The 16,529-nt window shown below is 35.5% G+C and overlaps 1 protein-coding gene across 1 annotated transcript in view; it reads right to left on the bottom strand.

Moving 5' to 3' along the window:
* galnt16 (UDP-N-acetyl-alpha-D-galactosamine:polypeptide N-acetylgalactosaminyltransferase 16) overlaps window positions 1-16,529 on the bottom strand; it is a gene marked incomplete at its 5' end in the record, with an annotated part of 97,918 nt that overhangs the window by 25,242 nt on the left and 56,147 nt on the right. The window contains 3 exons of the mRNA XM_030125946.1: window positions 1,839-1,942; window positions 4,318-4,402; window positions 5,796-5,883. Coding sequence (XP_029981806.1) covers window positions 1,839-1,942; window positions 4,318-4,402; window positions 5,796-5,883 — 277 coding nt within the window. The remainder of the gene's footprint in view (window positions 1-1,838; window positions 1,943-4,317; window positions 4,403-5,795; window positions 5,884-16,529) is intronic.

Below are 16,529 nucleotides of genomic sequence, written 5' to 3'. Positions count from 1 at the left end.
GATAGGATTAGTGGATCAACAGGTATTAAACAGTTTAGATCATTAGATGCTTCTGGTCGACAGTGGATGTTTGGGTCTTTATGGGTTTAGGACAACTCCAAAATCGGCAAATATCTAGAGGCAGTCACATTGACAAGGAGGACTACTTACTAAAAGCTTTAAAATAGAATTAAAGTCATGCAAGTTCCAAAGATGTGAAAGTTGTAAACGTTTCAAAGAAGAAGAGGCTTTTTAACCAAACTCTGCTCTGAGTCCAGGGTCGACTTACTGATAAATCTGAGACCTTAGACCATGTTGCCTTAGGATTTTAAACATGTATGTACAAAGATTACATGGCAACAACCCAAAAAGAGATTTATGACTAAATATAAACCAGTGTGAGAGTGGGCGGATGTTTAGAGAAGGACTTAGTGAAGGCAATCTGCACGGCTGCTCATATAATGGAAAACACGACGGTAAACAGTATCAAACAGATCATACCATCTAATAAAGGTACAAAGCTCAAAGCACAAATCTTGTCTTTTCTAAAGTGCAGCAAAAAATGGAAACAAAAACCCAATTTACATTTTGCAAACAAGACCATTGACTTGAAAACATGAAATAGATATTCTAACCTCTCCACTGGATCACCATCCATCCAGTCACCATTTTGAATTAAATACATTAAAGTTTCTAGAATAAAATTATTGGTTAGAAAGTTATTAGAAAGCATAGATTCTCCACAATTGAGTTGCTGAGTGCATTCTTTCTATAATATTTACAGCTAAAATACAACTATTAACTTTGAACTACTGTATATAAACCAGATAAACAAAGATAGAAACAGTGAAAAAAGGAAAAAAACAGAACAAAACTGGAAAAAACATGGCAAAAGACACCAGAAGAAGACTCCAAAACAATACTGTTACTATTATATACAATTATTCACAAGAATTCATCCCTAAAATGTTAAATATTTTTAGGAAACAATATAAAATTTATGAAATTGCAATAAATATATACATTTCTAACTATTGTAATTCTGAGATAGGGTTAGTTTTGTGTTACAGGCAAAGTAAATGTTCTATATTGTGTGTGCATCTGCCTGGGAACAGCAGATGGAAAGTACCTTGTCGCTAACTCTGGTGCAAAGCATCTCTTTTCTTTGCGATTAATTTGTACATTGTTGCTGACAAATAAACAATAATAATAATTTTTTTAAAATGCAGCCAAAAGTAATAAAAATCTTCCACCTCTCTCTCACCGACTGCACTCTGCTGCTCTATGCTCCGCCCACTTCCACCCCTCCCCCTCAGCTAGTACAGACCTCTCCTAATGTGTTTTATAGTAATAGAAAGAACCCAATCTCAGCTAAAAGATGCCTGTTGAATTTGACCTCAAGATGTTGTTATTTAGGAAAGCTTTTGGTTGATGGATTTATCCTTTTATTTATTTTAGGAAATTATTCTTACGTTGTTTTATTGCACCCATTTTATGTGCAGCACGTTGATTTTTATCTGTGAAAAGCGCTTTATAAATAACCTTTACTTACTTTTGTCAAAGCGCAAACGGTTTAAAAAAAAGACAAACCGTATAGTAATTTGATTGACGTGTAGGCAAAATTGTGGTGCCGGAGACACAATCGTCCCAAAAGGGTTAAGGAAACTGAAATGCTAAACTAAATATGATAATAAATCCTTGTATTGTGATATTTTTTACACTCTAAATGTAAGAATATGTACCTTTGTGGCTGGACTTTGCCTATGCAGAGTAAAAGTGAATGTGTATTTGTTTTCAGAGCTCCTCCTTAGACCACTATTTGACCCCAGTAAACAGTAAAAAGTCCACAGTGGGCTCACCAAAGTTCTCCCCTCCCCAGATGTCCATGTGGGTGTCGTACTGGCCCAGGTGGTTGAACCAGCTCTTGTCCATCACAAAGATCCCACCGGCGATGACAGGAGTCCTGCAGAACGAGGGGAGTTATTTATACTGTTGGTTGTGTTGAATTTGAGTGTTTGTGATGAACTGAAGAACGAAGTGTTTTCTTTATGGGACGACTTTCCAATTCTCCTCCTTTTTTAAGTAAATAAACTGTTTAAAATCGTCCTGGATTCAATGAAAAATGAATCATCACAAAGCTGAAACAGATTTTTCTCAGCTCAGGAAAAGTAGATTCACAGAAGATCACAGAACATATGATGATCTTCACAAAAATGACACTTTAGATTCAACAACCAACACTATCTTCAACACATACGGCAGTGAAATACAACGCACACATAAACGCAGCTGCGAAAATGCATCAAAGACATCCGATAAAAGCAAAACACTGACAAGGGCTGCTTTATCAGAGGAGACTGTAATACTTCAACTTGACTTATATTTTTAGATGCTCCGAAAATGGAGTTGCTATGGTTTCACAGGAAAAGCAAAAAGTCAAAAGCTTTTACACTGTTTAAAAACGGGCCTGGCACTTCTCTATATTTGTCTCACAGTAAACAAGGAGTCCAACACCAACAATGAATTTATGTTCAAGCTTGACATATTTAGACATGTTTGAGCCAATGTAATCAAACTGAAGTAAGAATTTGAGAGAGAATAAAACTCACTAGGTGTGTTTATATCCAGATGTTTTTGGTCACATTTTATATTTACACATATAAATGCCAAAAAGGAGAAAAAAAAAACAGATTTATACTTGCAAGAAGCTGGTGTATTGACAGATGGTAAATTTGAATAAGTACAATTTGTCTGTCATATTGTAAAAAACAATCGCATCTGTATTTCTATGTAAGTGTAAATGTACTATGTAACACTTAGCTTTAGCTCAGCTTCTTTAGCTGTTAGCTTAATACTGACCTGTTAGCTGTTAGCTGTCACCTTACGACCAAAAAACAAGATAAATGTATTAACTCACATCAGTGTCCAGAGTCTGATACTTGTTTTGCCAACATTTTGTTCAAATTGTTACTTAACTACCAATAAAAATGATTGTGTATTGTTAGCTGTTAGCCTCCTAATGCTACGTCTAAGCTAACAGCAAATAGGCTAAACCAGGGGTGTCAAACTCATTTTAGTTCAGGGGCCGCATTCAGCCCAATTTAATCTCAAGTGGGCCGGACCAGTAAAATAATAGCAGTGAAAAAAGTAAGATTATATTATGATCAGGTTTACATCAACAAAGTTTCCTTAAAAATCTTAATAACATGAACAACTTGAATTGTCTTCAGAAAAACAAGTGCAATTTTAACAATATTCTGCCTCGGATTATCAGTTTATCATTTACACATGTGCATTACCATCACACAAGACATTTAGTAACAGGCAGAATATTGTTAAAATTGTGTTTACTTTTCTTAAGACATTTCCATTTCTTCATATTTGTTCAGGTTATTCACATTTTTTGTAAATGTATAGTTTGGTAATGTAAACATTTTCATGTAATTTAACTTTTTTACACCAAAAAACAAAGAGAAAATTTGGGGTTGTCATTATTTATAGGTTATTATGATAATATTTTACTGATCTGAACCACTTCAAATCTAATTGGACTGTATGTGTCTGTATGTGGAACCTGAAATAAAATGATTTTGACACCATTGATTGTTAACACCTTCAGTGAAATTTTTGCATTTCACAAATTCATCCCGCGGGCTGGATTGGACCTTTTGGCGGGCCGGATTTGGCCCCCGGGCCGCATGTTTGACACGTGTGGGCTAAACATATTCTGTACCCTTTATTGATCAGAATGTCTAGAATTTGACACTTTTTAGACATTCTTTTCATTTTTAACATAAAAACCTTAAAGGGCATTATTTTTTAAGACAGAAAGCTGTTGTTTTCCCTGTCTACTTCTGTATTCTTTTGTCTACTGATAACAAATGTTAGCTTACTGCCATTAGCTAACAGGTAAAGTACTTACACAGACATATTTTAGCTGACATTGTTAATTTTTACACGTAAGTACTGAAAAATCCATTGCTGTGTGATGTTTACAGTTCATAAGGTGGCTACAAGTTTGTATATATATTTTTTGACCCATGTACATCACATATTCTTGACCAGTTTTGAGGACAGAGTGTTATTGCTCATATTTTAGCAGCTGCTCATAACCTTCCATTACACCTAAGGCTTCAACAAACAGAAAGTGCTGTAAAACAGGCCATAGGTTTTGTGTATAACTTAGAACAAAGTTTGTTTAATGTGGATTAAACATAAGACGAGATTTTTAATCGGTTTTATTTCTGTGTCTATGTCTAATGTTCTCCACAGATTCACCTTATTATCCTGTGCATTAAAGCTTTAACTGGACTAAATATCGTTTCCATTTCGACGTACCTGATTGGCTGCGTGGGATCGCTCCTCGCCATTTTCTGCTCGATGGGAATCTGCTCCCATTTGAAGTGGAGGCTCCAGTCGAATCCTGACAAGAAAAGAAAAGACAGTGAGTTTAGTTTGTCTTCACTTCAGTCCATCAGCAGCTGAGTGGACAAATAAGACCATCCTGCTGCTTTTGGTCGTCTTCATTTTCTCAGACAAAACTACTGGATGGATTCATTTAAAATTTTATATGTCCACAAAGTTTGTTCACAGTTTTGAGAAATTTTGATTTTTTGAAATTTTTGAAATACAAAAAATTTGCCAATGGCATTGGTATTTATGTTGATGGTTTATAACATGTAAATGGTTACAGATATTAATATAGTTTCTATTGATCGCTAATAAGAAGTCATTTATGGACTTTCATTTGGGTCTGTGACCTTTGACCTTGAAGGGTTAAACTCAAGGTCACCAATGTTAAGATTTCAACAATCTTCTTCTCCGAAACTACTGGTTGGATTCATTTAATTTTTTTTAGCTTCCTCTGGACAATATCTACAAAATTTCTTCACAGATTTGAGAAATTTTGATTTTTGACAAATTTTTTGTAAGATGAAACATTTCCTTTCCTTATAATGGTCCATATTTTGATGGTTTATAACATGTAAATGGTTAGAGATATTAATATAGTTCCTATTGATCACTGATAGGATGTCATATACGGGCTTTCATTTGGCTCCATGACCTTTGACCTTAAGTGGCCTTGATGAGTCAGATTTAAACAGTCTTTTCTGAAACTGCTGGTTAGATTCATTTAAATTTTTTTAAACTCTTTATTTATGAAAGTTTTTTTTTACAGATACAAAAACAAAAAACAAAACAAACAGGTCATGAGGTCAAGGAGATCCATTTCAACTTTCATATGTATCTTCCTTGGGATAATGTCTACAAAGTCTGTTCACAGTTTTGAGAAATTTAGATATTTGAATTTTTGACGAAGTATTAAACTGTGCTTCTTGGTAGTTCATCTTGGTTCAAATGGACTGGTTTAGCTATTAAACTTTGCCTTTCCTTCTAATGGTCCATATTTTGTTGGTTTAAAACATGTAAATGGTTACAGATATCAATATAGTTCCTATTGATCACTGATAGAAGTCATATGTGGACTTTGACTGAATTAATTGAGGTCTCCTCCAGTGAAAGTGCCACCCACAGGACTAACATAGAGACAGAAAAAATTCAACTTGTTATTGATTCTTGATAGAACATGCCTGTGAGCTATAGAGCCAATAGTCTAATTATTTACATTTACTGCTGAAGGAAAGGCTTCTCTCCTCTGCTTCTTTTCGTTTGTATTCCCTGAATGATTTGTAATCCAATGTGGAATCTCGACAGCGGGTGTTAATGTGACGTCATGCAGAAATGCTTGTAAACCGGGGCTCTTCTGTGTGTGTTATCAGCTGTTGCTTGACATGATTTGTGTGTTATGTCCTGACCTCCTCTCAGATCGGCAGAAGCAGCCAAGTAGGCGAAGTTATCCAGGCTGATGACGTCGATGATGGGGCTCACCACCCGCGTATGGTCCTGCATGGGAAGATGAGCACAGATGGACACATTATCACTGAGGCAGATGTCATTTCATTTCCAGTCTGAACACTTTCATCTAATTCTATTCTGTTTGCAAATAGCGTTTAACATTGGGTTACGAATACAAGGACATGCACTGCGCCCACTTAGCCACTAATGGACTTTGTGCTTCAGAATAATCAGGATGGAGCTTCAGTCAGCAGAGATGAAAAGAATGAAGAGAAAAACACATCTGTGCCACAAAATAACCACAATAAAATTTTTAGAATCACAAGTTTTGTGATTATTGTGGTAGAGACAAAAATATCAAAAGCAAATAACACCAGCTTTAATTTTACAAACTGTTTGGGTTAAATATGACCTGATTTGACAGAATAAAAATAGGATCAATGTCCCTGTATGTCACCAGCATCTTCTATCAAGAATCAATTGACAGTTGAATGTGTGAGGTTGTCAGGTTCTGTTCTATGTTCCAATCCTGCGGTCTGGATGCAGATCAATCTAACTATAGAAGTGGGCGGGAGTTTCACTGGAGGAGAACTCAACTCATTCAGTCAAAGTCCGTATATGACTTCTATCAGTGATCAGTAGGAACTATATTGTTATCTGTAACCATTTACATGATATAAAACATCAAACTATGGACCATTAGAAGTAAAGGCACATTTGTAATAGTTAAAAAAAATTGTAAAAAATGTAAAAAAAAAAAAAAAAATTCAAAATTTCTCAAAACTGTGAATAAACTTTTTAGACTTTGTCCTAAGGAAGTTGTTTTCATATAATAACCTTTGAATTTACTCTGAGGTTTTTATGAACATCTACATGACCAGTGAAGTAAATATAGGAAAATACAGGAGTTCCAAAATTCATAAAAAATTTAAAAATCTAAATTTGTCAAAACAGTTTACAACCTTTGTAGACATTATCACAAGGAAGCTGCATAAAATGTTTTGAATGAATCCGACCAGTAGTTTTGGGGGAGATTGTTGAAATCTAGACATTGAGCACCAAAGTACATCTGTGACATGTTGGTCCCATATGAACCATCTCGGACCCTGAGAACCTCAGGGACTGGTCTTTTACTGGTGTCCAGAGTCAGGACTAAACAGGGTGAAGTTGCGTTTCAGTTCTATGCAGTTAAACTCTGGAACAGTCTTCCTGATGACATGAGACAGACCTCTACTGTGACAATCATTAAGTCCAGGCTGAAAACGGCTCTGTTCAACTGTGCATAGAACAACTGAAAGGGTTCTATCTGCACTCTGACCTTTTACTTTGTTTTAACTGATTATTTTTTATGTTTCATTGATTATGTTTTAATTGTGTGTTTTTAATCTGTCTCTTTTCCATTTTTGTAAAGCACTGTGAATTGCCCTGTGTATGAATTGTGCTATACAAATAAATCTGCCTTGCCTTGAGTTTGACCCTTCACGGCCACTGAAGGTCAAAGGTCATGGACCCAAATGAAAGTCTACATATGACTTCTATCAGTGCTCAATAAGAACACTATATGGATATCTCTAAGCATTTACATGTTATAAACCATGAAAATATGGACCATTAGAAGTAAAGGCACATTTTTAATATGTCAATAAATTTGTCAAAAATGGAAAAATCTAAATCTCATAAAACTGTGGACAAACCTTGTAGACATTATCCCAAGGAAGATACATAAAATATTTGAAATGAATCCGATCTATAGTTTCAAAGAAGAAGATGGTTAAAATCTAGACATTAGTGACCTTGGGTTTGACCCTTCGCGGTCACTGAAGGTCAAAGGTCATGGACCCAAATGAAAGTTCATATATGACTTCCTATCAGTGCTCAATAGTAACTATTTTGCTATCTGGAACTATTTACACGTTATAAAGCATTAAAGTATAAGTAAATAAGTAAATGTCTGGGCCAGATTTAGTGAAATTCTGTCAAACTATAACTGGGATATGAGGTTGTAAAAGTAATTCAGACACTGTAGACACATCTAAGAACCAGACTGTGATGAGAACATATTATTAGATGATGTTCAGAATCCTACAAAGATCTTTACAAATGAAAAAAAACCCAGCAGATTGTCAAGTATGTCCCTTTTTGCTCTGACTTTGATGAAAACCATAAATGCAGCTGAATGTGTGATTCATCCAAATGCTCAGATTTGGACCTGAGTTCATGAGAAACGACCTTTGACCTGTTAAACAACATCCTGCAGTTACATGAAGCTCAGATTAAACCCTGCACTGATACGATAGCGTGAGCGGTTCGTCTGCATCTGTGTGCCAACTCTATTTGCCCAAAGGCATCAGGACAATCCTAATGACTGTTTCCAATCACAGCCGTCAGAGAATGAACCCGACGGGAACTCGCGTGAAAAGCAAAGTGATGCTCTCAACAACAGCTTTGAGCCACGCACATTTACCGGCTTTTAATGAGTCTCTATGGATCTCGCTGATCATCTGTCAATATCCGTGTACTATCTGCTCGTCACGTCTCAGATTATCACAGCATCGGAGCTCTGATCTGCAGCTGCTTTAATGGAACCGACGCAGCGAATCAAAGCAGGTTTTGTCCTTTGTTTTTACCAGACATTCAAAGCAAAAGTAAAGATTTCAGTGTTTTGAGCCTCGACAAACAGATCTGTGCGTGTGCAGGGCATTCAGTGTAAAACCCTGCATTCCCCTGCTCAGTTTCCCTGTAAAGTGACATCAGTTTCTAAATAAAACCCCCACAGAGGATGCACTGTCCAGTTAAAGGTCGACAGCACAGACGTCTGGCTGCAGTCGTACACACTGTATAGATCTGTCATTGTCTGTAGAGAGTATGAGACGCAGCACAAACAGAGCAGAGCACAGTTTTAACACACTTAGACGTAACTCAATCAGTGATGTTTCAAGGGAATATGTGTTTTTTTTTTTTTTTTTTTTTTAAACTAAATAGCAAACTGTGCCTGGTCTGTTGGATCTAAGCCTGTTCATTCTGAGTCTGGACAGTAAAAACAGGGATGGAGACATGATTTTACAACAGGATAAGGAACAAAACATGCAACACAAAGTTCTACATTTCCCTATTGTTTTTAAAACATGTGTAAAAACCGATTATGTAATAAATTTGGTCATTATTAAATTATAATGAAGCCAATAACTTATACCGTCCACCTTATAACCACATGATTATAGTTACATACAACATTTTTGCACACTTATTTATGTATATTTCTTTTACTTATATTGATAATATTTATCTAGTACATATTGTGCAAATTACTGTTCTAATTGTTTTAATAGACTGTAGATTAAACAGATGAATGGTATTGATAATTTCTTGCTACTTTTTTATTATACTTTGGGATTATGATCAGTATGATCAGTATTCTGATACTGATGATGTAATAACTTGCCAATGTAATAAAATGTTTGAGCCAATAACGTTATTGATTCACATCAAACACATCATTCATCAAGGATATGTCCCATGTAGGTCTCACTGTCCTTAATTATGTTTGGAATAGCCAGTTTGAGAACTATTTCTTGCAAAAAATTTCTTTCTTTTTTTTTTTTAACACTTTATTTTTATTGTTTGATTTCTGTACAATACAATACAAACATAAGGGACATTTGGGATAAACTGACCATAAAAAACCTTTGTGACTAACAACTGGTTTTTAGTAATGTGACACTGAAATGAAAATTGTCCATTTCTTCCATTTATCTTGACACTGCTCTTCTCAAATCCTCGATCTCTAGGTCAGAATCTCAATCTCAAATATTCCATTCACAATTTGTATCCAGTCGTTAATTGTAGGAGGCTCTAATCTGCACCATTTTTTGGTAATAGCCTTTTCACAGGCTGCTAATAGTATTTTTAACAAATATCTATAATTTTTTCTTACATTATTACCAATAATACATTCGAAATACATCACCAAACATATTTAGGGTTGCATAACCCAGTATCTTAACAATCATTGAATATACATTATCCCAAAATGATGCAAGTTTAGGACATAACCAAAAGACATGAACATGATTTACACTGACATCTCCACATTCTCTCCAACAAGGTTGACACATATTTAGCAATAATTTTAGGAGTTATGAAAGTAAATTCATAATTTCATGTATGGAGGAATATTATATAATTCATTAGTCTGAAGTATATTTGGTAATTAGATGACAAATATCTTATTTTGATGGGCAAGCTGAACAACTGCAAAAAAAAAGAAAAAAAAGCCTTCCATGAAATGCAGTCCTATTTGTGTATTATTACATTATCACATTATCAGCTGCAGTTATTACATTTTCAAAGCAGTTATTTAATGCTAGGCCAGTGATAGATGAACACGTTAAATAGATTAATAGATTTTCTTTATTGTCATAGTAAATAAAAATACAAAAGAATTAATTACAATACAATAATGTAATAACCAGCCAGTAATATAATAACATATTACATTATTGCCAAGTTATTACATTACCGACTTGATTTAAAATGGCTATATTTATTATGTTATTAACCATTATTACATTACTGGTGACTACAGAATGTTACTGGATAATTTCAGTTTCCTACAAACACTAGTAATAATTAAGAAAAGTCCAAGTTAAAAAGCAAACATTGACCTGACATATTAGAGGAAATTCATTTTATAATAAACAGTAGACAGTGTTGTGGAGCCACATGTAGACATTGTGTTTACAGCTCAAAGCTTTAATAAGAAAAAGTCAGGATCAAATGTTAAATTAAAGGTGAGAGCATGAACTGACATGTATTACACTGACAATAATAAAACAGAACATTAATTCCCTCATGATCTGCTTTCTTGCCAGACACTCCCAAAACAAGCTGTGACAGTGTTTCCAGCTTTTATAATGTTGTCATTTCTTCTCCCATCATGTAAAAGTCATCATGTTTATGACTTCCTCATTAGTGGTTGTTGACACACTCCATTCATTTGGCAGAACGCCCTCAAAACTGAGCCTGCATTCTGATTGGTTCATGTCTGACAATTAAATCAATCCAAATTACTTTAGGCAGCTTCAGTCTGTGTGAGGCCAACCATCCACGCTGAGCAGTTTGACCTCAGCGTCCTTCACTGTGTCAAATTCAACAGGATTTCACTGAATTCAAATGAATATCAGTGACAGCTGGTGGAATTAGTTTTTATTGGGGCACAGTATCCACACTGTAAAAAAATCTGCATCTTACCAAGTGTATTTTTCTCATTTCTAGTCCAAATATCTCATCACATTTAAAATAAGACAAAATCACCAAATAGTAACTTTTCAGTGAGATATAAAAACTTATTTTTAGACAAAAGATCTGGAAAATTTTATTTCAAGAAATCTTACCATGATCATTTTCACTTGTTCCATTGGCAGATTTTTTTGCTTGAATTAAGCAAAAAATCTCGAATTAAGCAAAAAAAAAAAAAAAGTGCCAATGGAACAAGTCAAAGTTATATCGTATATTTATGGGGAGGCATTTACATAAGCCTTTTTTGGCTTCTATCCTCTCCTGCACAATGGTGTTACTTGCATGATTTTTTTTTAAATTTTTTTATTTTTTTATTTTTCTCTTGCTGTTTATGATGTGCAAATACATAAAATAAAAACAACAAACAAAATTGAAGAAAAAAATAATAAAAGAGGCAACAAAATGTAGAAAAATAAACAACAAACTAAGAAAATTAACAGACAAATAAAATAATAAAGAAAATAAAGGGAAAAAATGACAAAATGAGCAATAATAAATTATATCTTTGCTGAAATATTAACTTTTTTCATCAGTTTTCTCTGTTTTTGATATAATAACCCTCAACCCTCTGAGCTTTAATGAACAGCTACATAATCAGTAAATTAATTATAGGAAAATACTTGATTTACACTGAAAAAATACAAAATACAGACGATAATATTGTAATACATGACAATAAATCACTTCAGAAAGTTTAAATAGAGAGAAAAATCCATTTAGGAACTGGCACAAAAGTAGCAGTGGGTCTAATGAAAACACAACGGCTTCTATTTTCATCTGATTATAAACTAATGGAAATATATTTATGAGCCTCATATTCCATCGACTCCATCAGATCCTCCTCCATCCTGATAAATCTCACACACTGAACCTTTAAGTACTAGTTAAATGCAGGTAGTTTGTCTTGTCTGCTCTAAATGAAACCATAAAAAGCGTCATCATGAGGCACTGAACAGCCCACTCTATCAGTATTCCTCCTCAGTGATTTTAGTAAAAACAGGATTGAGGAGCCGGGAAGATGAATGGATCCGGGGTCTGGTGCAGTCGAACCGAGGAGCCGGTAAATGATCAGTGAACCCGGTGCTCTCATGAATGCCAGACTGAAAGATTGTAATGCAAACTGGATGAGTCACAGCCGCCCAGAGCCAAGGATGAGTATTCACAAACACAAACACAAACACACCGGCGACGCGCAGACTCTGAATAAAACATCCAGGAAAATGTGTTTCTGAATGTGTTTGTCGACTGTTGTACTGTTCAGTGAATATTCTGAATAAACACCAGACTTTTGTCCTTCAACAAAGTGAAAGTACTGAATAGAAAACTGTACATTCCAGTATTTGATAAATAATGTTTTGGGTTGTTTTTGGTAGTTAGACAGGACTGGAGAAGCTAAATGGATTCTAAGGAAATGGAAAAAGCAAATAAGAGAGAACGGATATTTTTCAACAGTTTTTCTTATTCTTTTATGAGAAAAATTCAGTCCGTGCAATTTTCATTCAACAAAATCGACTCCAAATGTGTCTAAATGTTTGAATTCTCTAACTCAGTGCAGACCTTCAACGACTGTAGGTCACACACTGATTTATTCACCTGGACTGGATGTTTCAGGTGCAGCTTCACTATATAAATTAGAGCTGGGCAAGTTAATGTGTTATTACCGTGTTAACGCATTCATTAAATAACGCCGACAATTTATTTTTTTTTAAATCTCATGTTAATGCCGTTTTATTCTAACTCATATTCTTCTGACCCTGCTTGTGTGCGTGTAGTGATTAGCTCGGCAGGTAGACAACAGGTTTAACAAGAAAAGCCGGACGCAGAAAACTTCTCTCCAAATCTTTTACTTGAGACTCACTGAAAACTGCAACAAACAAACAAAATATGACTCAGTTCTGTTCATTGCCTTAGTACATTTACATGGCATTATACATGTAAATGAATGGGAAAAAGATCACTAGCTCGATGCTAACTTGAATGGGAAAATCCATAGACACGCTAACGATTAGCATTTACAGATTAAGATTTACAACATCTTTTCATCCAGCAACAAAGGTTCACATTAGAGATATTTTATACTATTCATTCTTACAACAACTGAACATAAAATACTCACAGGCAAACATTTTTCGGGCCATACAAACAGAGTGAAAGAAACGTGTCTGTTAGTTCCTTCTTATGTCCAAACTGACTACTATACTGACACCGAAAGGACAAAACATACGTTAGTGACACTTAGTCGGACCACTAGAGGGCCCCCTTTGCCTTTGCTTGCTTTTAACAACTGAACATCACATATTATTTTGAAAGTCCGTTACTCTTGCTGTGTGAATACAAGTAGGTAAACCATGGGTCACAGAAAGAGGGGGATGTTGATCAGGGTTGGTTTGCCAATCAGCATCATGATGCTTTTCAACCAATGACAGCATTTGGGGTGGGCTTAAGACTCCTGTCAATCACTCACAACCGGAAATAAATTGGTGGGGACATAAACATGGAGAAAAGTACTGTTTTTTTCCAAGGACATTTTCATTTTGAATGTCTTCAGATGGTGGGGTTGATAAGGCCAAAACTGTTTGGAAGCACTGCAATGTGGAATTATTTTTTTTTTATCACCGGAATACTTCGAGTATGAAATATCATTTAAAGGCAAAACACGTTGTTGATGCCGGCAACCCCCCCTCCCCTACATATAGCTATGCAATTAATCATGACTAATCACAGAAATCCATGCGATTAATTGTGATTAAGAATTTCAATTGTGGCCCAGCACTAATATAAATTTATAATAGACATGAACAGAATGAGATGAGAAGCTATCGATTAACAATCACACGCAAACCAGAATTTAAACAATATGAATTTATGAGCTAGAAGAGCACTTGGAGAGTGCAGACCTCCGCCAAGGCAGATCAGTCTGTCTGTGGAACCTGAATTAAAATTATTTTTACACCACTGATTGTTCATCTTCAGTGTAGTTTTTAAGATTTCACAAATTCATCCAATGGGTTGGACTGGACCCTTTGGTGGGCCGGATTTGGCCCCTGGACCGCATGTTTGACACCTGTGCTGTAGCCAATAATGTTTGGAGTTAGTAATGTAGGGTCTCTAAGACACTGTGTTTATAACTCAAGCCCTGTTCAGACATTTACATTAACATCCCATCCTGACATATTCAAAAACAGGTGAAAGTGCATCTGTTCACATCTGATCACTTATGATTAAACCAGACTTCCTTGTTCAATATGAATATAAACAACCTCATCTATGGTTTAAAAGGTTAAGGTTAACTCGCTTTATTATCTTCATAGTGAAATTCAGTGTCTGTATTTTACTTATCCTAATTCCCACACAGTACCTAGCATTAGCATTAGCTTTAGCACACAGTAGTAGCAGTCAGCTGACATTGAAGGCACTAAGGTTCCAACTCCAGATCTTCACCAGCACCACGGTTAAAGGCACCAAAAGAAGAATGAACCCATATATAACAGGTGAATTCAGCTGTGAGGTGGAAGTGCGAACCACTCTGCTACTGCACCACCCATACTAAAACAGAGTATTCATTCATTTCAGGTTAACAAACTGCAGTTTTAAAGCTGCTTTTAAGATGAAGCATCAATTATTCACTGCATGAGGTGACAACGTGCATCAATCACTACACTTTAAATGCTGATATGACTTTAACAGTTCCATTTGTTTTACTTGTTTTCTTCAACTGCTTAAATCTACTGCAGTGCACATCTGTGAATATGGAGTGGTACAGGTGTCTCAAACCACACCTACATTAAGCATTTGTAAAACATCCTGTGGGCTGTTTCAAACATCTTTAATGCTTCAAAACAATTATCTGAGTAGGCAGCCGCTCCCAGGACACATTCCAGTTTAGACTGAGAATGTGGACAAATGCATCCCAGACCACCTCCACATGCATCCTGAACGATCAGACAATAATAAATGCACCCTGAACGATCAGACAATAATAAATGCACCCTGAACGATCAGACAATAATAAATGCACCCTGAACGATCAGACAATAATAAATGCACCCTGAACGATCAGACAATAATAAATGCACCCTGAACGATCAGACAATAATAAATGCACCCTGAACGATCAGACAATAATAAATGCACCCTGAACGATCAGACAATAATAAATGCACCCTGAACGATCAGACAATAATAAATGCATCTTGAATATGACCAGACCTGCGAGTGGAGGGGGAAAAATGACCTTTCATTTCTAAATAACAATGCTTCAAACATTGGTACAGATCCATCCAGGCCAGAACCGGTAGACTGAGACACAGCCTGTACCCTAAATGAACACTTTACACTCCCCCCACCCCCCCACAACTATCTCCCACATAACTACAACATCTGTGAAATGGACTTGCGTTGCTGCAGGACCCTTACCACACCACACTCTCCATAATTTCAGCCCCTACATTTCATCTGAACTTTTGCATCATTACATTCATTGTCATATGTTTGATGCTAATTATTTTTTTTTTTTTTTTTTTTTTTTTTTTTTTTGCACATTGGAATTGCACTTAAATTACCCCACCCCCCAAAGGGGAGGCAAAGGGTATTGTTTTTGGTTCAGTTTGTTTCTTTGTTTGTTTACACTTAAGCAGCAAAACTATTGGTTGAATTCACACCAAATTGGGTTTATAGATTGCTAGTGACCAAGAATAGATGTGATTACATTTTGGGAAAAGTAGGTCCAAGTTGAAATTTTGTATGAATTTTTCAATTTTTTTTGTTTTTTTTCCCATTTACTTATAATGGCTGAAATGTGTCTATGCTGTCTATGTCTATGCTGACATCAGCACATGCATAGACATGATGACATCAGCTGGATCGATGCCAAAATAAGCTACAATACATGTGAGGGGCAGGGTTTGCTGTGCCTGACATCACTTGTTTTGCTTTTGTATTGTATTGCTACATCTGCCTGAAAGATGCTTGAACTTCAATCTTGTGTTTTTTATACAAAACTAATAAAGGATTGAATTTAAATAAGTTAATAACACCAGTTTATTTGTTTTTATAATTGTTATTTTATTTCTAACTGCACTTTTTCTGTTTTAAAGACCCTTAGAAAAGATTTTGGGGTGTTCATTTCAGTTCATTCAGTGGGGAAAACTGGTTCCTAAAATGAGCATATCCCAAAATAAGGTCATTCATGTTAAATTTGTAGTGCGAGGTTCCACTGTACTATTAACACTTCTCTATAATGTCAGTGTCATGATGTTATAGCTGATTGGTGCGTTCTTTCTTAAACTAGATCACTTTCATGCTCGACAAAACTCACTTTCAAAACCAGGCTCTTTCCCTTTTCTTGAAACTCCCTTTTTTGCAGTGAAAACGCTGGTGACTACAGCGTTTCTCTG

Source organism: Sphaeramia orbicularis, chromosome 22 (assembly GCF_902148855.1).
Source record: "Sphaeramia orbicularis chromosome 22, fSphaOr1.1, whole genome shotgun sequence".
NCBI lineage: Eukaryota > Metazoa > Chordata > Actinopteri > Kurtiformes > Apogonidae > Sphaeramia > Sphaeramia orbicularis.
This window is presented reverse-complemented; position numbering and strand designations above follow the sequence as displayed.